The sequence below is a fragment of the Podarcis tiliguerta genome (assembly GCF_965153285.1).
Source record: "Podarcis tiliguerta genome assembly, chromosome: 2".
Taxonomy (NCBI): domain Eukaryota; kingdom Metazoa; phylum Chordata; class Lepidosauria; order Squamata; family Lacertidae; genus Podarcis; species Podarcis tiliguerta.
This window is the reverse complement of record NC_139535.1, coordinates 19,278,530-19,302,810: the sequence shown is the minus strand read 5'-3', so window position 1 is coordinate 19,302,810 and position 24,281 is coordinate 19,278,530. Positions and strand designations below refer to the sequence as shown.

Here is a 24,281-nt window from a genome sequence, read left to right as displayed (position 1 = left end):
AACTAGTGCTTTTTCTGCTTTCGATGCCTCTAACCTTTGTGTAACACACAGTTATCTGTACACTGCCTAGGGCCTCGTCTCGCGTCCTTGGAAAACTGATCCCTGACTTGGATAGATCGCCACCCTCTTCCTCTGCAAAGACAGATGCAAAGTTACTGTTTTTAAAACTTGTCTTTTTGCTTTGCTCACAGATGTAGGCTCCGGGGCTGGAGAGTGGCTGTTCTGCAACCAGGTGCCTACTCTTTTAACCAGTTATTTCCCCAGCAAGTGGGGGAAGGCGGCGGCACTTGGTTTGGTGCAGTGCACTCCCTCCATGGGAATCAGGTCTCTGTTTCTAGATGAAGCCCAAAGGGGAATGGGTTCCCTTGATCTTGGAAAAGGAGGATCCCCTTCTTACTCTCCTCCCTGCAACCCTTTGCAAGGGAAATGTCAGAATGAGTAGTCACCCGGCAAAAGAAACACCATTCATGCAGCTTGTACGGTTTTTCTGTTTGTTTTCCCTCAAGAGCAGGCGAACAGGTGGATTGATATTTGCAGAATGGCAACAGGCCCGTGCCATAGTCACAGAATTGTAGAACTGGAAGGGACCCCCCAGGTTCATAGTCCAACCCCCTGCAATGCAGGAATATGGAGGTGGCCCATACGGGCTTCGAGCCCACAACCTTGGTGTTAGCCCCACGCTGTAACCACCTTAGAGACCTGAGGAGCTGTGAAGGACAGGGTGTTATACAATGAGGAGGGTGGCACTTCTGAGCTCTAGTCCATCACAAACCCTGGGCCAAAGACTGTAGCTCCTGAGTTGCTGGGAAATAACAAGATGGAATGAAGAAGAAGAAGAAGAAGAAGAAGAAGAAGAAGAAGAAGAAGAAGAAGAAGAAGCCTGTGTCAACAGGTAGCAACACACTATGCAACTCTATGTGCACTGTACCTATTATTGCTCAATAGCTCACTGAGTGGCCTTGGACCAGTCACTGCTTCTTAGCCTAACCTACCTCACAGGGTTGTTCTGAAGACTAAATGAGGAGGGGAATAACTATGCACACCACCTCCAGTTCCTTGGAGAACGAGGTGAGATATAAATGCAGTAAACAAATGAATAAACTGGTTAGTACATGGAGGCCAGTTATGTAGAGTTATTGACTGCAATTATGCTTGCTTGGTTCTAACTGGCCTTTCAAGGAGTGGAAAACTGAAACGACATCCATGGTGCACCATTGAAACATGGAGACCTCTCAACCAACCTGCGTTTTCCTTGCAGATGCCAGAAGTGCTACCGCTCTCGTTGCTTTGGTATAGACACTGAGTTCTGTTCTCTTGGGAAGCAGCTGAGGTCTGAGTCATCCCTTCTTCCAGAGCCTGCTTTATCCAACGCTGCAAAAACAAACCTTGCTTAATAATGCACAGGCTCCCACTTAAAGTGTTCCCACCCCCCCAGACTTGCAACAGACCACTTTCAGCAATTTCCATCTGTTATCGGTCAATGCCCCAGGGGATGGGGAGGATCTGTTTTCACCTCAACCGCTTTATGGGTGAGGCCGTTTACACCCTGTACCCCAACTCAAAGTTGTTTTTACTGAAAATAAGCGATGCCTCTATGCAAATAGTCTTTATTTTCCATGAGGTCACTCAATATACATGTTTTAGGCTGAGCCCATATTTTTAACTGGCAAATCATGGTGCAGTAGGAGAAGGAAATGGCCTAAGGCAGGGAGGGCAGCAGGGGCTTGTGTGTAGCTAGGAGCCTTAAAGGAGAGAGAGGGAGCCAGTGCAGGCCAAAAGTTTCATCCCCTTGAACTCTGAGCCATTCACCTATTATAGCCCATTTTCAAATGCATCTCCACAGCCATGAGAACCAGAACAATATCTTTATATGAAAAGATGTGAACGCCAGCATCCGGCTTTCTTGCTTTTTTTTTTTTTTTTTCCTTTACTAGGGAGGTACCACTGTTTTAGCATATGGAAACGTAAAAGCAACAGCTTGCCACTCCTACCTAGTCCAAGTCTCTCATATGTTGAACATGCACACGGTAAAACTAGATCTGGAAATTAGCGGTTCTAATTAAGCACACGGGATTATGTTATTAATGCTCTAAACTGAAAGCAAAATTGAATTATTTGCTTTTGCCCAAAAGCACACTGGGGTTAGCTGGCCAGGACATTCACATGGAGAAATGAGCCAGATTCAGGACCCAATTAGCAAGAGGTGCATTCTAAATATGGCTTATCCCGCTGTGTCAAAGCAAGATGAAGAAAAAGAAGAAGAGTTTGGATTTGATATCCCACCTTTCACTCCCTTTAAGGAGTCTCAAAGCGGCTAACATTCTCCTTTCCCTTCCTCCCCCACAACAAACACTCTGTGAGGTGAGTGGGGCTGAGAGACTTCAAAGAAGTGTGACTGGCCCAAGGTCACCCAGCAGTTGCATGTGGAAGAGCGGAGACTCGAACCCGGTTCCCCAGATTACGAGACTACCGCTCTTAACCACTACACCACACTGGCTCTCAGATATGGAAGAGATATGCTTACCAGTCTAAAAGGAAATGCTGGGAGCCCATTTCTGGCCTGGTTGCAGCATAGAATATACATTCAACAAAAGCAGGCAAAGAAATAGAGACAGCCAGTAGTATGGCCATCCTATGCTGCTCTAGACTCACCACGCAAATGTGCACATAGACCATCCCACAATTTTGTTGGAAAACAAGTTTCAAAGCCCTTGTGGGTGTTCAAGATAGTTGTGGAAAGGCATTAGCCCACTCAAGACTCAAGTAGACAGAAGCCCCTTCCTCATAGCCCTGTTGCTGGCCATTCCCTTTCTTCTACCTTGCCCTTGACAGGCAACTTGCCAAAATACAAGCAAGATACCCAAATATTAGCTTTATTAAAAAGCTGTCATGTATTATGAGAACTACTTTCATTACTTAAGCAGCCTAAACCAGAATAGACTCCCAATCTGCTTATCTGCCTGAGGGGTTATGTTGACACAATTTTGTGGGTGGTGGGATTGTTTTGTTGTTTTATACCAGGTAGCTCGTGAGGCCCAGGAAACTGCATACAGGGCATTCCTGTGTCCATGGGCCATTCCTTTGCAGCTTAGAGCCCTCTGGAAACCCAGCTATTAATCCTGCCTTTGTAAGGCATGAAAAACAAGCTGCTTTAGGCAGACTCTAGGTAGGTATTGCCTCTCAAGGCAAAACATACATTTAAAGAAAGCATTAGACACACAACGTAACTAGTAGCCTAGAAAAATAAAGCAAAAGATTAAAATGAAAACTTGACTTTGCTAAGGTCTACGGAAAATCTAGAGCTGGCATCACAATGTGTGCATCATGGTGAATGTCTCACACCCAGTCCTGGGCTATGCAAAGCCCTTCTTGAAACAGATACTCTTGACTTTCCTAGTCTCCCCAGTCTAGCTACAGCTTGCAGTGCAGAGAGAAAACAGGTGTGAAATGCACTTTCCTTTCTGCTCACCTAACCGAGAATCATCACAGGTTATCTCTATTCAAGAGATCTCAATCAGCAATATCTTGGCAACCACAAAATTCAAGATGTGTACAGTGCACCTAATTTAGAATCTTAGTCCCAGTAGGCAAGGTGCATCAGTTACTACTTAGATGTTTCAGCTACTGCAGTTTCTTAAACCCATACAATAAAGCGTTTTAAGAAATCATGCAAGAGCCTGTATTTAAATACAGTGGTACCTCAGGTTACAGACGCTTCAGGTTACAGACTCCGCTAACCCAGAAATAGTACCTCAGGTTAAGAACTTTGCTTCAGGATGAGAACAGAAATTGTGTGGCGGTGGCGTGAGGCCCCATTAGCTAAATTGGTACCTCGGGTTAAGAAACAATTTTAGGTTAAGAACGGACCTCCAGAACGAATTTAGTTCTTAACCTGAGGTACCACTGTAGAGGAGTTCAAGCACACCACAGTCTTGTCTTTCTAACAATGCATGCAGTGCATAGTCTGTTCACATCTAGGAACAGCTAGTGAGCCTTTGAAAGAAGACCAAGACTTTTCTGTAATTTTTAAAGTGTCATGAGGCAGTGTTGTAAGCAGGGAGAAACTGTTCCCTACATCCACTGAAAATATGAGAACCAGTTAAAACAAATTTAGTTGTATGTTTCTTTTCCAGGAAGAGTTTCAGTCAACCAAACCTGGGCAAGCATATTTTGGGGTGCTTTAAGGAAAGCCATGCACATTCATTAAGACATTCAATTTTCTTTTCTTTTCTTTCTTTTTTTAAGAAATATTGGGCCAAGTGCACAGACCACAACCAAAAGCAGACATACCTTTTTGCATGAGCTGTAGTTCCCGTCCAGCTGAACCGGCCGCCTTCGCCTTTCTGGGGTGAAGGGAGAACCAAAACGGATGTAGTGTTTGGGCGTGGTGCAAATGAGGGGGGAGTGGACAAGGCCTGGCAACATATTGAGGGTGGTGGCCAGCACGGTTGGGTCAGTGGTGATACGTAAAGGGCACTCAATGGGGCACTCCTGTTTCTCTGCCTTGTCATTCAGCCATTCTGTAACTAGATACTGAAAGCAGAAATAACAGAAATGTGTCTTACTATGCAAGGAACTTGTAAAGATAAGACAAGATAAAGAGTCAATAGGGAGAGGTGGGAGTAGGTGGGCCCAGAACTGTCTACTCTGCCTGGGCCCTGGTTGTCCATGGTTTCAAGCAGGGAACTTCCCCAGCCCTGCTACCAAACATCTCTTTATTAAAGTTGGAAGTAGCAGAGATGAAACCTGAGGCAGAGTATATGCCCTACCATTGGGTTATGGACCAACAACAATACCCCCCCCCCCATGAAAACCCTCAAATGCATTCTTAAATCTGGTGCGTAAGATATATACAAGTGGCCTGGCAATGACATCTTTGGAAAGGTCTCATTGGTGTAATTCATAAGGTCTTTGTCAGAGCTGGCTCCGGGTCCCAGCTCACCAAGGACCCACGCTAGCCGGTAGTACAGTATCAAAGTCTTTATTGAAGAATAGTCTCCATTTCCAAGTCTCAGCGTCCCAGCTCTACGTCTGGACTTTAGACCGGCGAAGCTCTGTCTGAGTCTCCGCCCCCTGTGCACCAGTTTAAGACTCTAATCTTACTCCACCTCTTCCTTCTCTCTCTCTTCCTCTGGGTCTTACTACCCCCCGGGGTCTCTTCCCTCCTGGACTCTTCTGACGCAGACGTTGACCCCTCTGACTCCTCCCCCTCTCTTCGGCGGGCTTTAGGACCTGGCTCCCTACCCGGGCTGCCCACCTTGCCGCCCTCCTGTACATTTGAACTTGGCGCGCGCGCGCGTTTAACTTTCCTGATGACCGTTTCCTCGCTCCCTGACGAGGGTGTGGCCACTCCTGCCTCACGTTCTCCCTCTGCCTGCGCGCTCCCTGATCCCGATGCCTTGGACTCCTCCCCCCTACTGCCCTCTGGGGGGGACGCTGGTCCGGATTTCCAGCTGCTACTCTCTGAGTCCCCTCTGGCCCCTTCTTCCCGAGGTGTCCCCCTGGGCACTCCCCTTGCCCTGACTATGGGGGCCCCTTTCTGTGAATCCTCCGAGTCACTGGAGAGACTCAGAGACCTCGGACTACTGTCGTAGCTGACATTTCCTTCGGACTCCTCCCCCTCGCTCTCCGTTTCCTCCCTCTCCTGTGACTCTGCTCCTGAACCCCTGACAGTCTTACAATGAGAACTGCTGTTCTCATCAATCACCTCCTCCTGGAAGAAATCCCTGTGATCTGGAAGGTGCCAAAACCTGCCCCATCGTTGGGCTGCAAGAGTGCCACTTGTATTATTTTAAAGGTCTAGAAATCATGTTCTGAACCTCTTATTAAAAACTGAGTTGAAGAAGTGTCCATTAAAAACAGATCTTGGCTTAAGATGGGTTACACCATAGAAAATTAAGTTCAGCTTGATTGCTTTTCCTCAAATGGTTCTAACAATGTTAAGCTTCTACTGCAGCAGTTTTCAATTTTTATTTTATTTATTTTCTTGGCAGACCACTTGTAAATTGCTGGAGGTCTTAGCAGTCCACTTAATAAACCTTTTTGATGGTTCTGGCACCATTATCAAAATCAGTGCACTATTACGAAAATCACAGGCCCTAGGAAGTGACTTGTTTGTCTGTTCGATAATTCTGTCCCTTGGTCAAAATGGCCTCCCATCTCCAATACTCAGAGAGAGAAAATAAGACAAGTGCAGGTCCAAGCACAGATATTCTCAAATGTTCTGCAACCTTTCCACAGTCAACCTGCCTGGAGCTCACACAGTTTGAGAATTTCTGTCTCACTGGAATCTCATAAAAAGCCATTTTCCTCCATTTCTTTTCACTGGGCTAAAATTATTTTGACCCTTTTGAAAATGGATAGTAATTCACTGGAGAATGTTGATAGGGTTGGGGAACCAGTGCAGGAGGCTTTGGAAAATCAGGATTGTCAAATCTTGTCTTCTTGACACAGATAGTACCACTGAAGTCTCTGTACAGCTCCTGTTGTAATTTATAAACCTGCCACACACTGTGTTTGTTACCCAAACATAAGCATATTGCAGGGTCCTAAGATACATCCTGAAATATGCTTATGTTTGTCTAAACCACAGAGCCTAGGGCTTGCCGGTCAGGTTGGCAGTTTGAATCCCCGCAACAGGGTGAGCTCCCGTTGCTCGGTCCCTGCTCCTGCCCACGTAGCAGTTCGAAAGCACGTCAAGTACAAGTAGATAAATAGGTACCACTCTGGCGGGAAAGTAAACGGTGTTTCCGTGCGCTGCTCTAGTTCGCCAGAAGCGGCTTAGTCATGCTGGCCACATGACCCAGAAGCTGTCTGCAGACAAACGCCGGCTCCCTCGGCCTATAGAGCGAGATGAGCACCGCAACCCCAGAGTCGTCCGCGACTGGAGCTAATGGTCGGGGTACCTTTACCTTTAAGACACATCCTGCCCATCCCTCAGTTGATTTACCTTTTTCGTTTTGGGATACTTGAGTGCAGCCCGGCTGGCCTGTGTTCCTGCAACTGCAGCCACAGCTGGATCAGAACCAATCAACTGCTTCCCTTCTCCAGGACCCTCCACGCTGCTGACTTCCGCCGCCATTACTGTGCTCACGGCGTTTCCCTCCTCTGGAGCTGCTTGAGAGAGCTCAGCCTGTTGGGAGCTGGCTTGCTTTTGCCTTCTCAGTCGCTGTGCAGAACTACTCCGATAACGGGAAAACCGGCTTTTGGGTCGCGGCCTAGCTGGTTTTGACGGTGCTGTTTTAGAGACCGGTTTCTCTGCTGCCGTTTCCTGCAGAGCAAAGCCCAGTGTAAGCTACGCAATTATTGAGAACCTGCGGCTCTACACATTTGCTCTCAAACAGGAGCAGCCTGGTGAAATTTATTTGTAAAGGTTTAATTCCTGGAGTGTAAAGGGAGAGTCAAGGGAGAATCTGGGACGCTAGTATTCTTGGAGGGGGGGGGGAGTTTTACTTGCATCTTAATGCAATGCTCCCTCTAGAACACTGTTTCCACCCCTTGAAGCATTTGCCAAACAGGTGCCAGCTGGCATATTTTGAGTCCAATAAGAAGTGTCCAAGGGTGCCAGTACAACATGGTCTGTGAAAGTAACTGTGCTGATTTGTAGACAGCAATTCCATGCCAAAATATGGTCCCCGCCTTCCCTTGTGCTCTCAGCACGCCCAATGAAACGTGATTTCTTTCAAATCCAGCACATGTCTGGTAACACTGAAAATGCTACCAGTCGGGGCTCACAACCAATTGTCATGTTGGATCAAGCCAATGGTCTAATTATATAATATACAATTACATTCCAGTGGACGTTTTAATACAACAGGAAGGTTGAATTACACTTCCAGCATCTGGCAGCTGGAAGGATATCCTTTCTGAACATGGAGTTGCACACAGCAATTCCACTGTAATTCCCAAAGTTACTGGGGCCGAACCCTTGGCAGTTCTACCCTTCTTCTTACCCCGGCCTGTGAAGACCTCCGTGTGTTCACGCCAACGCTGCTGGCACTGGAAGGGGCACTTGGCACGGAAACACTTGAAGCCAAACTGCTCTCCTCAGTTTCATTTGGCTCAGCTTTTACTTCCTCCGGTTCTGGAGTCTCTGCCGTGACCACCACTTCTGCGTCTGTGCTGCTCCGGTCCGATGGGAGATCTCGCCTCCTCTTTCTTTTTTCCAGGTTCTCAAACACGTGCATGATGGCTTCTACCTTCCGATCTTCTCGGGTCTAGCCCAACCGAAGCACAAATCAAAGTCAGCAGAACAGGTACAAATGGGTAAAAAAAACAAACGGCAGACCAGACAACAAGGGAAGAAGGGGAAAGACAACAGGATCAACAGTGGCAAACAGTGACATCTCAATAATGTCCCGCTCTCCATTCCTCGTGGATCAACTTGCCTGAGCACTGACCACACAGAACATGGGGTGCTAGTTCTGTCAACTCAGAATACACTGATCTCAAGGCAATTGCAATTCAGAAGAGCATGGTCATGTGAAAATATTAGGTGCCTAGGATTAAAATGTGTGTTACCCCTGCCCCCCCCCCTTATACAGTGGTGCCTCGCAAGACGAAATTAATTCGTTCTGCAAGTTTTTTCGTCTTGTGAATTTTTCGTCTTGCGAAGCACGGGTTCCCATAGGAATGCATTGACGGTTTTAAGAAAAAGGCGCAAGACGTTTTCGTCTTGCGAAGCAAGCCCATAGGGAAATTCGTCTTGCGAAGCAACTCAAAAAACAAAAAACTCTTTCGTCTTGCGAGGTACCACTGTACTTGTCATTAAACTGCTTGCTAAGTCATCTCTCACCTGCTTCTTCCTAAACCCCTCCCCCCCCCAACTTTAGGTCTTCCTCAACTACCTTCCTCTCAGGATATTCTGAGCTTTGGATTATACCTTTTGAATGAAAGTTTGGTTGTTGCTGTTTTCTAATTGATAATGAATATTCCACTTCTCTGTATAACCGTTTAAAGGACACTGTTTTGTTTTTAAAGGCCGTGACAAGAAAGCACCTTGTTTCCAAGGCTACAGAAGCCCAACCGATGAAAGTGTGTGCTGCTCATATCAGTTTCAGCAGGAAATAAGAAAGAAGCAGTAGTAGTAGCCATTAGAAGAACATAAAAAGATGGCTGTTCAGACAATATACGCTCCAGGGGATTCAAAACAGCGATACAAGCAACAAACTAGTGTTGCTGCTAGGGAAAATGCCAGCTCTTCCTCACCTCCCACCCTATTCAATCCTATCCCTCATATACATACACTGGTAAGGCTAACTGGACCAAGTTATATTTTTTTGTTTGGCACTGATAGGCAGTGCTAAGATTCAGGGGGGACACTATTGTCATTTACCTTCCATTTCCTATGTTTGTAGGCTTCCTTTGAAGCTTCCTCATGTTGACTAACCTCTCTTCTTTTCTTGTCTGTCTATTCTTAGGTTCAAGGATGAGAAGGAACTGCTGTTATCTGAGCTGCTGCCATTTTACTTCACTTTCAACAGCCATGGGGTAGTGCTTGAAAATATCAGGGCGCCAGCCGCATTTCACAATAGGCCACCAGCCTTTTGTGAGGAAGTGGAGCTACCTGGTCGCCAGGTTTGCTGAATAACATCTCCATCTGGCCGGCTGGCACTGCTGCCACGCTGGGCCAGTCAGCTGGCTGGTGGGGCAGCACGGCAGCAAAAGAAAGGCTTCTTTTGGTGCTGCGCTGCCCCACAGAGCAGCTGATTCGCGGAGCAGCACAGCACCAAAAGAGGCACACCTTCTGGCGTTATGCTGCTGCATAGATCAGCTGATCTGCAGGGCGCTGAGGCATTCTGTGGTGGCAACTGAAGCCTAGGTTAAAAGGTGCCATATGGTTCCTAGCTTTTATATCTGTTTCTAACACTGCCATGGGGAGGCCTAGGTGGTTGTTAAGATTTCTTAACAGGTTCCTGAATGAAGCCTGCTGAGCCCCTGACTCTGACTCCCTTCCACAAGTAATCTTGCTTTTGCATCTTTGTTTTGCAGGGCATCCTGCTGTTTCTCAGAAGCTTAACAAAGCTTCCCTTAGTAAGAAGATAGACACTGTAGTGGACAAGCGTCATGGAAGACAGCACGCCCACTACTCTTGATCTTCCCTACAAATGCAAAGCCACAGGCATAGACTTAGTTCAAACTGGGCACTGGTGAGGCCCAACAGATCTGGCCAGTTTCCTGCTTGAACAGAACATGGACACTATATCCCAGAATCCTCTGCAGTGTCCAGGGTTCTGCTGCAGACAAGCCAACATGGAAAAGATTCCCTGAATGCAGACACTTTGAAAACCACTATTTTAAACCACATAATCAGAATCCATAGCCAACACAGCGCCTGGGCTAGTGAAAAAAGTAGCAACCCTGAAGAACAAGAGCAGAACAACAATGCTGGCATGAGGGAGGCAGATCAGACTAGTGAACTAGACAACACAGTGTGAGAAGGCAGCATAAAAATTCACTACCTATGGGAGGGACTGTACCCATTACAAAAAAGAGAGGGGAAAAGATACTTGCCCGTCTGTTCTGAGTGAGACCTCCCTGCTCATCCGCAGTGGCTTCTTTCTCCTCTTCTTGCTTCTCTTCTTTGTCTGCAACCTGAAATGTGAGAGAATGGACCTCAGCAGCAATCACAGCTGCAAAAAGATATGGGACAATTACCGCGAACGTCCAGCATTTCACTGGGGCTGGGGCTGCTCTATGCCCAGGGAAGTCACTCCCTCTGGGAACAAGTTCCTCCAGAGTTAGTGACCAACACTCAGTGCTATAGGATGGTGGAGACTTTACCTCATTATCACTGGCTGCAGCAGGTCCCTCAGGGACTTCCTCTGGCTGTGGATTGCTGTTCTCATCTGAGGCAGCTTCCCGCTGCTCCAGCTCCTTCCGACGAGCTTTCCGACGCCTGGTCTCTGCTCCAATCAGAGTGTCTAGAACAGGTGGAGGCAGCTGTTCTACAGTGTTTGGGCTCCGTTTCTGCACAGGGCAACTCCGGTTTCCCTTGTGACAGGCACAATCCACTTTATAGTTGCTGCCCCATCACAAAAGACACAGAATGTATTAGTATCGCTTCACAATGTCTTGAGAAACAATATGTAAGTATACCTTTGAGCTAAATGTCTAGGAAAGGGATGGGGGAACTGCTCCCATTTATGACCTTTACCACCCGAGAGGCTGAGAATGTAATTTGACAACAAAAACCAAAAAGCAGGGGCACAAATGAAAAGGTCAGTACTGAGGGAAGAAGGGCAAGTCTCTAATAAGCAAGTAACAAACGCTCACCAGTTATTGTACTCATAGTCAAAGGCAATGGTGACCTCTGCATCCTTGGCAATGGACGTAACAGCATAAATGCACAGGTGAATCATCCCACCTGCTATCACATGGCGAACCTTCAACACACAAACAGAAACGTTACAATCCCCAAAATCAAGCATGTGCCACATTGCAAAAGTTGAGTTTCAACGAAGTAGCAGCAAAGCCAGCCTCTTTAAGCAACTGTTGGTTTAGAACAACCAAGTTGTGAAACGTGATGTATACATTTGAGACTGGAAGGATTCGCTTTGCTAGGTAGGGAATTCTGAATTCTGTCGAGGACAGATGGACCATAATTCCACCTGCTGAAGACCACAATGTCCAAGTGTTTGTCCTTTTGGGGCTACTGGTAAAATATTCTACAGCATCAATATTGTATAAAGGGACTTGAGCTGAAGATCCAGCACTTTTGGGCTGGTGGGGCAATCTTTGTTTGAAGTCGTGGCCGACCACAAACTCAACCAATACGAGCCAAATCTCCACACCTATCAAAATGCCAAACACCACAGCAACCACTTACCTCTGCATTTGGTGTACAGGAGCGCCTGATGAATCTAGCGTCATTACCAAAAGTCCGAGCATCCACACACATCTCAACACTGTTAAACTTGGAGTAGAACAGCACAAAGGGATACGGCCTAAGGAAGAAAGAGCAGCACTTGTCACCTTAATGGCAAACACAGCCAAGCCTACAAGGCATCCGTGGAGAGCTGGACGCACCACCGCATAACGCATATTCATTTCCAAAACCAATCGATTGTGGGGAACCTCCCACCCGCACCAGCCCCCAAAACGGTCCCACTTTTCAGACCGCTCAGCATTCTTACTTTTTGAAGAAGTGCCCATTGACCTCGAACTGTTGCCGCAGCATCACTTTCCCACGATACTCAATTATAAGAGTGTCCACAGCCAGGTCTCTGGCCGCCCTCAGGATCTTCCGGTGCTTCTGAACCCGCGTCACTCTCCCTAGCTGCAACTGCCAAGTTAAAAGAGAGATTTTAGGACCCACACCGCAGGGGGAAGGTCCATGTGTATGGCTGCATTTGTTAAAAGCAGCTGAGCAACCAGGGTCTGAGATCACTGGCCATATTTAATTGTCTACCAGAATGCATGAACTGAAGTAGCAGACATGCTCAAGGTAGCATTGCTGGCCAGACCAGGAATATTTTATACCTGAAAAGAATCTTATCTAATGAGCCAGGAAAGGAGGACGGGGAGAGAAGGACTGTCGTTTCATACCTCCCCGAGCTTCACCTTATCTGCTCTCCCCTATGTATAAGCTTGCTTGCATCTAGAGGCAAAAGAGCATCTTTCAAACCTGGGCCTTATCAATGACCCACCACCCTGGCATGCAGCCAACTGGCCTACCGCCACTTTGGGGTCTACTTGTTTACCTGCATCTGAGAGCCAATGACAGTGTTGTTACAGAACAGCTCTGTCTTATTGATTGTGTCCAGCACAGCCGCCTTGCCCACAAACTCTTTACTGGCATTTAGATGGTGCTCCAGGAGGTTCTGTACATCCGCGCTGTATTGGTTAGTGAAGGCTTCTTCATACTGATCGGTCCAGAGCCTTATGCGGTTTTCCCACCCCTCTGCCGTATTCTCATCCAGGGCATGGGCTTCTGAAGGAGAGTTCTGCACCAAAAGGGAGGCAGTTCAATGTCTATACGGCATAAGGGCTTTGTGAACAGAACTGGGGCTGCTTGTGGCGACAGAGCAGCCTATAACTAGGAAAATAACCACCTAACTCTGTGTGATCCTTGTCCTCAGCCAGCTGGTTGGTGGCATTTTCAAAGTTCTCCCCATCCTGGGCTCTACTCAAGTAGCCTCAGGTAAGCAGCACAACAGTACTTGAGCCCATTCCAACCACATCGCTTAGAAAACTAATGAGCCCTTCAACATCTCTGCTCTTCAACATCCCTGCCATGCACACCAAAGTCCTTTAAATGTGCACCTGTCTCAACAATAATGCCACAACTATCTTGGACCAGGTCAAAGGATAACCATGCAGTTTCATACATGCTGATGACCAGTAAGCTGGGCTCAGTAGTCCTTGAGAACAAAATCAGGAGTCATGAATTGCGTTACAGGCATGAAACTATATTCTGGGATCAGGTAGGTGGCTTAACTCACCTTCATCCGCAAAGACTTCCGTGAACCTTCTCTAAAAGCCTGTTGAAAGAGTAAGACAAATGACCATCAGTATTTTTGCCCTATAAACCTGTGCTCATTCGTGCTAAATAAGAGGCACAGCTGCAAAACTGCAACAAGGACTAGAAGAAAAACTGATCCCAGTGTACTTTCAATGGTAGACTCCCCCACCTCCCTAAAGGGTTGGCTGCCTTTTCCAGAACCTCCCTAGGCGACAAGCACGGATTGCTGCAGCTTTGGCCAAATAGCATATCCACAAAGCAAAGAACAGGCTCTGAAAGAAGAGCAAAGGAACTACAGCACAGTATACACAGTTATGCCACCCTAAAATCTTTCTGTGGGTATCAAACAGCAAAATGAAGTTCCCAAATAAAAACTCTTCCAAGTATCAAGAGTCCCTTCTAAGTAAGAAGAGGGCTGCTGCTTAAGAATTACTTTAATATACATTATTTTTGTTAGCTTATGCAGCAGAGAATCATGTAAAATGTGTAGAATATTAACCAAAAAGTAACTTTCATAAACAAATTTGCTTTGTAGGAACAATTCTTCTGTATATGCACAATATTTTTCAGCCAGATTTTGCTGCATCCAAACCCACAGTTTTCCACCCATGAGTCTCTATATCCAAAGTCTGAACATTGTGTGGTAAAGGAACCAAAGATCATATATGCACTGGGGGAGGGGGGGTGTCAATTTGAAATGGAAAAAATTAAATGCAAGTCATTTCTTGATGTTGTATGATTAAAATACTATTGTTGTTCTTATTTAGTGGCAGGTGCTTAGCATTCATTTTTTTACTTGATGCTGATTGGCTAGAATGCTGGAAGTCAGAAGTCATTTAGTTCTTACTAATTCAATAATATTAGGTTTGTATCTCTGTAAGTAAGATGCATGTAGAGTCCTTTGGGGTTGTTGGTGTGGTTTTGTTGTTGTTCAAACGACTGCTTAAGCAATCAGAAAAGCCCTCCCTTCCCCCACAGTTGCAGCCCTGCCTGAGCTGTGGGCAAGGTGGCACAATTCCACTTCAGGCATTGGTGGAACACATTGTCACTGTTCTTGTTCATTTTGTCCACAGCATCTGTCCCCCCCCACTCCACCCCGCCCCCAAAAAACCCCAGAAGGAGATCATCATCAGGATATGGAAGGCTGCATACCAATAAGGAGGAGATTAGAGGAAAACGACCGGACATCCTCCCCAACGCTTACTTAGTTAACTGGCTGGAGTCGCCGATAGCCATATCTCATGACATACCTTGATTTTTTTGGCTTTTGGTGCCGTACGAGTTCTCTCTGTATTTCTTTTCCTCTTTTTGGGTTTGGTTCTGCAGACCCGATTGACGGTCAGAGTGATGCTCGTAGGGGTGTGTTGTGTAGCAGTGTACAACACTGTGGAGGGAGAGAGCTCCTCGTCCCAGCTCTCAGTTGCACTGCTGTCCCCGCCTGCCGTGAAAAACGTCTTGTTGGCAACTTCCCCTTTGTTCTGAAAAAACTTGTGCCTGCCCTGTCCCACCCCGGTGAGTTAACATTGCACTCTTCTCCCCAAAAGGCTGCAAGGGACCATCATCTTCCACTCACAATGGCAACTTGCTTTGTGCTTGCCCCCTTCAGCTCTTCCAATGTACCTACCCTATACTCTTGAGATCTCAGGTAAACTGGGAAAGATGACAAAGAGAGGCAATGAGACACAGAGCACTCTCACTGCATCAGGGCACCCGCTCATTCAAATCCCGCGAGCCTGGGGGCACTAACTCACCTGACACGTTGTCTTGCTTCCTCCGACGAAGTCTGATCACTTTCCCTCGGCTAAGCCCCCTGCAAAAGGGCAACAGAAACCCAAAGTTGGCATTATTAAGGGTTATATTGCTTAAAATAAATTAACCTCGGGTCTTCAGCGGAACACCAGATCACCTGACGTCGAAGTGTTAATATAAAGTTAAAATGAATGTAATGGCCACGTCTCGGCTTCACACATTCACGTCCAAGGCCATCGCTCCAGCAAATAATGGGCTGTGCGCCCAGTGCAATACCCATGTTCTCAAGAGCCCCATCTTTCAAGTTTCAGAAAGACCACATTCTTAGCCCTCGTAAGTGTGGAAATAAGCCTACAGTGTGTGAAAGCAGAGCCACTGAAATGCCCTGGACCAGTGATGGCCTGGAAGGACAGGAAAGTGGAAAGACATCAGATCTCATGTTCCTTATGACCCCCAAGCCCCCTTCTGCTGCTTGCCAATCTCTGAAGAAGTTCTATCTCTCCTTCGCTATTACTCTTTCACCATTGCATTAGAAGCACCTAACTTCATGGAGAGTTTCAGGCACACTCCACTGAGCATAAGGTATGATTATTTAACCAACTGCATTTGGTCAGCTCAAGCAAATCACTTTTAGACAATCTGTCATTGGTACTATTTATTTGATCTGATGAACTTGCAGGATTTGGCTCCTGCATTGTGAAAATGTGTGTGTTGATTTTGTGTAGGTCAGCTCCTTTGCTGCAGCGAAGGCTGGACCAATTGAAGGTAAAGAAAATGGTCCACTGAGCAATCAGGAAGCCTCTTTAAACATTCTTCCCACCCCCCCCTCGTTTCCCCATGTATGAGGCTGCCTACAGGCAAGAACTTACCTGCACTTCTCACATTTGATAAGGAAACCATCTTGGGAGAGACTACAGTGACACCAGCTAGGAATAGACTCTGCTTCTGAAGAACTCTCTGTGTCCCCAGAATTCTCCTCATCGTGAGAGTGTAGGCCATTCAGTTCTGCTCGAGGGATGATGGTCTGGACAGGGGGAGAAGCAGGAGGGGTCGGAGGAGGAGGGGCTCCGTAATTATGATCCTGAAAACAAACATTTGCATCAGTTCTATTTGGAATGCGGGGGAGGAGAGCAAGAGGCATGACTTTACACAACATGTGAGCCCTAACACACTTCCAAAACCTACCCACCACCACATGCACAGATTTGAGGAGCGACAGGAACTCTAGCTAACAGAGCAAGGACCTACAACTTTGGACTCTCTCTAGAACTGGGCGGAGAAATCGTTTTCTCAGTCCAACCACAGATAAAGAAAGCCCTGATATCCAGGCGTCTTAGCAAAATATACTAACACTGATTTGAACTACCTATGCTTGTGCTAATGGAAACAAAACCACACTGCCCACACACAAGAAAGAAGTACCAGCAGTCTCAGAGGAAATCAGGGACCTGCAACAAGTACCAAAAAAATCTGCAGGGAAAACGCCTCAAACAGCTCTATGCTATCTCTTCAAGGCACAAAATGTGGAGACTAAGGGGAGAAAATGGCAACCGGGTGGGATGCAGGGGGAGAATGGAGTGTCTGGAACCAGAAGACAGAGAAACATGTATGCATATGTATAGGGTAGAAATAAGCATCTCAATGTCTGGATACGTCATTTTCTGGTTCAAAGAAGTTATTTTAAACTGTCCCCAAGTTTGGAATGAGAGCTGCTCACAGATATTGACAGAGAAATTCAATAATTTAATGGGTTTGGGGTTCAGCATAAGTATACCCACTCCACCTCCCCAAGCCCCCAAAATGGAGAAAATGCCCCCAAACCATCCAGTGAGGACTGAGCATTCTCAATGGGCACGAAATATGGGCTGGCTGACAGGTGTAGACAGGGTGGCGGTGATGGAGAATGAAAAACGATGGAATGGGATAGCTTAATACCTGAGCCAGCACACTCCACACCATAACATTTCCTTGCAGGTCCCTCTTGCTTTTCTTAAGGAAGACCTGCCTGTGTATGCAAGCATTCTGCACTGTTAAGCACAGAAAAACTGCAAGCTGTCTTTCAAACTGGCTTGATTCTGAAACCTACGCTTTCAACTTTCAAAATACTGGGGCTTATCAATACACTTTTGGGGGAGGGAAACTTCATTAGAAAAATATACCTGCAATGGGTAGGTCTACCCTAGGTAGTAGTTTCTATGAGCAGTCAGTGCTAAAGACCAAAAATGGAAAAAGAGATGTCCCCCTCACCTTCTAGTCCAAGCTTGCATTTAACAACTCACTCGGCAGGCAATGGAGGCCAGGTATTCAATGCAGGTGAACGAACAGGCCCATCACTCTGTCCTCCTCCTCCTCCACCAGCCAGTTTGCCTTCCGTGCTGGTCACAGTGGAAAGGCGGCCCTTCCTCTGTGACTGGCACACGGCGGAAGAGCGGTAGACCACTCCTCCTCTTGCCAGCTCCCTCGGCAGAAGGCTTTCTTTTAACACTGTCTTGCTAAGAGGCGGGTAGCCTATGTTCTCATGCCGGCTGATTTTCTGGAAATGCAGTAACTTTGTGGGCTTGTTTACTAGGCTGTTCTAGTCCCATACTTCCCTTTCGCGGTAAGTTGTCTGCAAGCACTAAACAAACACAAACGCGGGGCTCGAAATTCAGTGCCCATGTGTCACTTGGCAATGCTGCCGTCCTCAAAGAAGATATACAGCTCAATCATGCACAAGCCAGGGAGAGGGGATGGGTAAAATAGATGAGTCGGCTGCAGATAAGAGAGACGGTACTCACTGCATAAGGCAGCCCTCGGTAGCTGTGCCTCTGGGAGGCCCCGTAGCCATGACTTGCATACACATTTTTCTCACCAACAGCTGGGCTAGCTTCCACAGACTCTGGGCTGCAGAAAGGGCCAAGAGCAGAACCAATCAGTAGAGGAAGTGGTTCTTTGAAGAAAAAAATTAGCCAGGTCTTAGCATTTTCTCTCATGCCACACAGATATCCGGCCGAGAATGGACATACCTTTTCTGAGGGGCAAGTGAGGTATGGAATCCATGAAGGCCGGATTCTGCATAAAGCAGGGGCTAGGGAAGGGTGAGTGACTGGCAGCTGCCTCAAAATGAGGCATCCCGGATAAGCAATACGAGCAACCCTGCTTCAGCAAGAGGCAACAGGAAGGAAAAAGCTGCTGACAATGCCGCTCGCTGGATTATTCTGCTAGCTGTTCATTTCACTTTAAACCCTTCGTGGATTTGCTCCTCTTCCTGATCCCCACTCAACTCTATGCAATTTGAGATCACCCCGCCACAGCCTCAGACTTTAAAGGGCAATACCTTTCAGGCCACAACGTCTACATACTGCTGCTTCAAATGCAATGAGTTGCTCAATACAGATAGGAGCCGAGACACAATTTTCTAGTGATGGGAGCTCTTGAGAGTACTTGACAAAAATAGGCCAAGAGCTACAGGAATATCTATGACCTGGATCGGAAGGAACTCCGGACAAACTAAAATATTCAGGATACCCTGCTTTCTTATGGGATGATGCGGTGAATTCCCAACTAATTACTGACCGAAAATTGCAATTTTCCACCACAAGGTGGCAGGAAAAAATCGACTCAGAATACGGTACTGTACAAAATGGGCAATTAGTGAAAGGCTGTGGGAGTCCTTGTTATAGAAAAGGAAACAGGAAAAGCGTAGGTGATGAAGCCAAAGCCTTGATGCCAGAAGGAGAAATTGCTCTCTTTGGAAGGAGGGGGGAGGACTAAGAGGAGGAGGAGCTGCCGCTGCAAGCACGCATTAGGGACATGGTTCAGGAAATGTCCTTTCTGCAACTGCAGTCAACTTTCAAAAGCTACAGCCAGGAAGAGGACGGGTGGCCACACGGTACTTGCTTATTGGAACTCCTGTCTCTCCAAGATGACCGCAAACTCCTCATTCCTAACTACTGCTCTGTCGTGCTAAATTACAGAGATCTTCAAAACAGTGGGACTGGTAAAACCAGCAACTCCTCTACCTATAGAAGCTTAATCTTGAATCACTGTGTTCCTTTCTTGATACCCTATTAACAAAAGTAGCTTTTCCATGCCCATTTCTACTTTTGCATCCCAAGTCCCTGGAGCTTGCTCTGGAAAATTAATACAACTCAAGCAGAGACCCTTCTTCAAATTGTGGCTACTCTTTGGCCATGAAGGCTTGGTGGCACATGATAGCAGAGCAAACGTTGACTGGCAGACCCTTTACCTACATGCATCTGAAGTCTAGTGCTATGAAACAATCTTAACATAGCTGCTTCTACCTCCACGCTCCCAAGGAGGGCAAGGACAGGACGGGTAACAGCTACAGCCTTTTCAGGGCTCTATATATAAGAAGACAGAACGCAAGGCCACTGCAACCTGACAGTATCATGGAATGTGATCCTAAACATTCCCAGTAAAACAAAACACAAAAAACTGTCATCAAAACGAGAAGACCTGACAGAAATAGCTATGAAGTGAGACGTATATTCAGAACAGATCTAACATTAGACAGGAAACAAAGTAAAGGACATTTATTTTGTAGTGAGCTTATTTGCTGAGAATACTCCAGATGCAGTATGATTGAAGCTGAGCTGGACAGGTGCTCAACAAAGCCTGATCAGGTCCGTGGTATGAAACAAAACCAGACACGATATACTACACCGTGTATCCAGATACACAAAAAGATGCAGGAAAAAGGAGTGTTTCATGAATGCTAGCGCCTCACAAAAGCCCACCAAACAGAGGCCAGATACACAGAGCTTTCAGTGTCTCCTGAGTACAGTCTGTCAAGCAGGTGGTTCAAACAGTGTGTCTGGCCCTTCACAGTGCTCCATTCTTGGGAAAAATTGCTGAAGACAAGTGCAGGAGCACAGAACAGCATCAGCAAGGCATGACCCTCTTTCCGTGCCTGACTAAGCTCAACGATCAATTCAACTCCAGGCATCTTCCTTCCTGTAGTGTAGACGCTTCATTTGGGTTTTGGTGCAGGAAGTTTCCCACAAGCTACCTTACAAGCCTCCCTCGGGAAAAGAGCCACACTAAAGGGGTGAAAAATCTACTTAACAGTTTGAGATAGGCAAGAGGCCCGATGCCTGAAAGATCCTCCTTACCCACATCACACAGCCATCTGTATCAGCAGCACCATGCAACTTAGGCTACAGGAGAGGAAAAGAAGAGTACCGTCAGGGCTCATGTCTTGCAAGATACCTATCAACCAAGGTATGATACAACAGGTGTGAATTAGAGATCACTGGGAAAGCAGTATTCTAGACAGTGCCTCTTCTTGGACGCAATTTGAGGGAAAGGGGGAAGTGCTTCTGTTTGGTGTTCCGTCGCGATCAAATGTGTGCACCAGATACCACCTCAGATTTCTGGTTTATCTGTTGCAAAGCTAGCTCACTCCCTGCTATCCCGGGCTCAGCGGGACAGCTCAAGTCTGAACACCGAGGCCTGGTTCCATGCCCTTCACACGCTAGCAGGCAAGGCAGAACTTACTCAGATCCAGCAGCCATATCTGAATAAGATGTATCTGGTGTGGTGACTCCCAGAGGGATTGCAATGCTCATGACGTTTGTCAGGGATCACGGAGTCCAAAGGGTAGCGACTGGCGGCTCCAAGGGCGGGGAGCAGCCGCAGAGCCTCGGCCAACACGTCACGGACATGGGGAAACCTGCCAAGGGGAAAAGAAACAATGCACTGCATTTTTGTGTATCATTGCCACAGACATATGGTTCACCCTGCCTGCAAAACCATCCTAAAGTTGAGGACAGTGCGGGCTGAAGGAAGGAATGAGAAACTTCAGAGGGTGCGTGTTGCCTCTTGCCTCTGCATTACTTTTACATAATCTCCTCTCAAATATGGCCACCTGGTTCACATGCAGATATTTCCTCGTGCCATAAAAGAGAATGCCAAGCACAGGCAAGAGGCCCGCAGGCCTGTCTTGCAAAAGACGGTCACATGGGTAAAACTGCCAGTAGGGGAGGCAGAGCACAACGTGTGTGTGTGTGTGTGTGTGTGTGTGTGTGTTGAGACAGAATCCCAGAGCAGCCAATGAGAAAAGAAAGCAGCACGGAAGGCATTTATTCATTTCTGTAATGATTTATTTCAGAATGATCCTCATGACAACCCTAGTGCCAAAATCCAGTTCCTGAGCTTCACAGATGTGCATGAGATGCAAAGTCATCTCCCAAATCCCTCGTGCTCACTTGGGACACAAGAGGAACAGGGGGGAAAGGGGCATATCTGAAATGGTGGTGAAAGGGGGAACAGTCGAAGGCAGATGGCTGCACAATGAAGGAAGCAATGAGCCCAAAGGCCATGCCTCTCTCTGTTTTGTACTCCGATACTAAAGTACAACATACAGTACATGTGCCTCTCTTCAGACCTGAACACAACGTGGACATTTAAACCACTGTGTTACTTGGAAATATACAGAGAAGCAGCTACCAGGAAAGGAACGGGCCCTGCTCTTTCATACATTTTGCAGAGTAACTAAACACACACAGATCCACTATTCAGATTTGGTATGCTATGTAATACGGCATCTACACTCAACTGCAACTAAGTAGAGAATGAGAGGCAGCCCTGATAGAAAGGCCAACTTGAGGGGTGGGGGGAAGGACTTAAGTAAGGAAGGGAGCATGAAGTGAGAGTTGCGGTAGATGGTTCGGCCTACATGCAACCTGTCTGTACCTGCCTCAACAGAGCTCGAGGCCTTCCAGTAAGTGAGAGGATATTTAGTTTGTGCCTTGCAGGCGTATCTGGGGCTGTGCAGGGGGGCTCCATCCTTTGGGAATAGATTTGTACCTGCAGAACTGATCGCTTGTGGGAGGTGTTTACTCCCAAACTCTTGGAGGGCAGCAGGAGGTTGTGGATTAAAGCAGGGGGGGAAAGCTCACCATTAGGTGCTGCTGGCTCTAAAGGGTTCAATGGTCGACTATCCACCTTGCCTTGCCACAAACTGCTTTTGTGAAACCAATGGTTCTTTGCCCATGGTAGACATATTACTAATTAACAATCTGTTCATTCCTACTGCAGAGAACTTGGAACAGCTGCTGCCCGCTGTAGCCTTTCAAGATCTTTCCTACCTCCACAAATTACCCATATGCAAGGATGAGGTCTGTGATGTGATCGTGGTGGAATGTGGGAGAAGCAAATAAATGTTGCACTTTCTTTCTGACCTAGTTCCTTTGCACTTTCTTCCCATTCTTCAGGGCTAGCCATGCCATCAGGGCGGCTCTTTGTGTGGGAAACAAGCATTCGAGCTTCATAATAATTACTAGTACAGGTTGGGCTAAATGCAGAAGGCACGGAACTTAACATGCACCGCTCCCTATGAGCAAGGCACCATCAGGTATCAAATCACTTCACCGATAGGTAAGCCTAGAAAAGGCCAGTAATTGTTCCCCTCTGAAAGAGGGTGTAGAAATATGGATCACATCTTGCTAGGAGGGGCTGGAAAATTTCTTCAGAATGTTTCTGCAGTTAATAGCATTATCTGCAGCCATAAAAGGAGCTACATCACATGCACATTTCTACAGAGGAAGTATTCACCTGGCACATTAGAACATGTGTGTGAACGCGTGCCTGAATATACATACACACACACATGAGGTAAGAGAATATGCAATTGCAGATTGTCTTTGGAGCCTTCCATTCTGTCCAGGAATGCTCACTACTGTGTGAAGCAGTGAATGTGAGCTGCACTGGTACTCAAACAAGGTTTTGCCCCACTTATTCACAGGCAAGAGCATGGGAATCCCAGGGGTTCCTTTAAGGTTTGCCAAACAGTCCAAATATGGGTTTGCTTGCACTGAATGGCAGTTCAGAAATGCCGCCACACAGAATGGCAAGCACCATTCTGGTTCCTTCTGAGAGCTGGCCACGCAATGAAAGAAAGGCCTGCTGTTTCTAGTCCAACAGCCCTAAGCCAGATTCGCAAGGAATTAGGAAGAACATCAAGGCTCATCCTTAATTAAGAAAAAGCAACAACAGCTTAATTATGGACAGTATCTTGTAGGAGGAACTCCAGTAATGGAAAAGCACAGGAGAATTTAGTTGCTTTCACCCACAACACTATCGCTACTTAATAGTGGAGCACCAACAATGTGCTAGACATGGAACCCAATACCAACGCAACATGACCCCTGAACAAAGAGCTCACAAAACTAAGTACAGCATAAATAACAAAGAAAATAGGAGCCAACAAGGCTTGATAAATGGAAGAGCAGGGACATGTTTTGGATCTTACAAGTGAGGATTATGCAGAGACTGGAAGCAGCCACTAGGCTGACTCATGCAACCATACAAACATTAAGGAGAAGGTCTCACCCATACTTCACAACGAGGTTCTGTAGTAACAGTAACAACAACAACACCACCACCACCACCAAGGCAGGTGTACAACCAGGCTGTCATTGTACAGAAATTGAAATTACTTGATGCCTTGATCTGGGGATCTGTTCAAGGGAGAGAGGGCAGTATCAATTTTTTTCCGGGTAGTGTTATATGGAAATGGCCAGAATAGACTAAATATGCCATCTATAAATCAACTCCATGGCTATCAAATCTGAAACTGCCTCAACATTCAGGATGCAATAGCAACAGAATAGTGCAATCTTTGTTTCAACCATCTCCCTTTATCCTTCACTCCCATCTGACCGATGTGGCTGAGACTCTGGAGGCAAGATGAAGAGCCGGCTGGAACGTTTTGTCTATAAAAACAATAAGACAATGAAGCTCAGTGCCCCCTCCTCTGGACTAGGCTGGGTTCAAACCAAAGGGGCTGCTCTGTGGGGGCTTAATCCTTTTCTGCTGAATCTCATGAGCTGTGTCTCTGAATTCTGAAAAAGAAGGGGGCAGGGCTCCCAGTCTAGTTTGAGCCCCAGACAGGGCAGAAGGATGCCCAGTCATTAGAATTCTCTCTGGCCTACACAATGCAGCCAATACAAAGCACCAAACAATCTTAAACATTTCTAACGCCCAATAATGGTGATAATGTCCACCTTTCTTCTAAAGACCAAAAAAGGGCATGCATCTTTTGAAAACCGCATTGTAAATCAAGAGA

General features: G+C 46.7%; 1 protein-coding gene and 1 long non-coding RNA gene across 9 annotated transcripts in view; one reads left to right on the top strand and one right to left on the bottom strand.

The window, feature by feature from the left end:
- Positions 1-24,281, top strand: part of LOC310671182 — a 361,314-nt gene that overhangs the window by 2,113 nt on the left and 334,920 nt on the right. The window lies entirely within an intron of this gene.
- The window catches only part of SETD5 (SET domain containing 5), a 65,066-nt gene that overhangs the window by 16,737 nt on the left and 24,048 nt on the right, over positions 1-24,281 (bottom strand). For 2 of the 8 annotated variants that reach the window (XM_083424613.1, XM_083424612.1), the window contains exons 2-17: positions 20,711-20,885; positions 17,989-18,094; positions 16,081-16,292; positions 15,214-15,272; positions 14,713-14,900; positions 13,443-13,481; positions 12,702-12,944; positions 12,135-12,283; positions 11,828-11,945; positions 11,275-11,384; positions 10,783-11,023; positions 10,513-10,593; positions 7,953-8,216; positions 6,950-7,270; positions 4,291-4,533; positions 1,242-1,371 (exon numbers count right to left, since the gene is read on the bottom strand). In XM_083424613.1, the coding sequence (XP_083280739.1) occupies positions 1,242-1,371; positions 4,291-4,533; positions 6,950-7,270; positions 7,953-8,216; positions 10,513-10,593; positions 10,783-11,023; positions 11,275-11,384; positions 11,828-11,945; positions 12,135-12,283; positions 12,702-12,944; positions 13,443-13,481; positions 14,713-14,900; positions 15,214-15,272; positions 16,081-16,292; positions 17,989-18,094; positions 20,711-20,781 (2,575 nt within the window). In that variant the 5' untranslated portion in view covers positions 20,782-20,885. Of the gene's footprint in view, positions 1-1,241; positions 1,372-4,290; positions 4,534-6,949; positions 7,271-7,952; positions 8,217-10,512; positions 10,594-10,782; positions 11,024-11,274; positions 11,385-11,827; positions 11,946-12,134; positions 12,284-12,701; positions 12,945-13,442; positions 13,482-14,712; positions 14,901-15,213; positions 15,273-16,080; positions 16,293-17,988; positions 18,095-20,325; positions 20,371-20,710; positions 20,886-24,281 lie in introns of those variants that run through there. The other 6 variants (XM_083424616.1, XM_083424619.1, XM_083424618.1 and 3 more) reach the window with 5 other exon arrangements.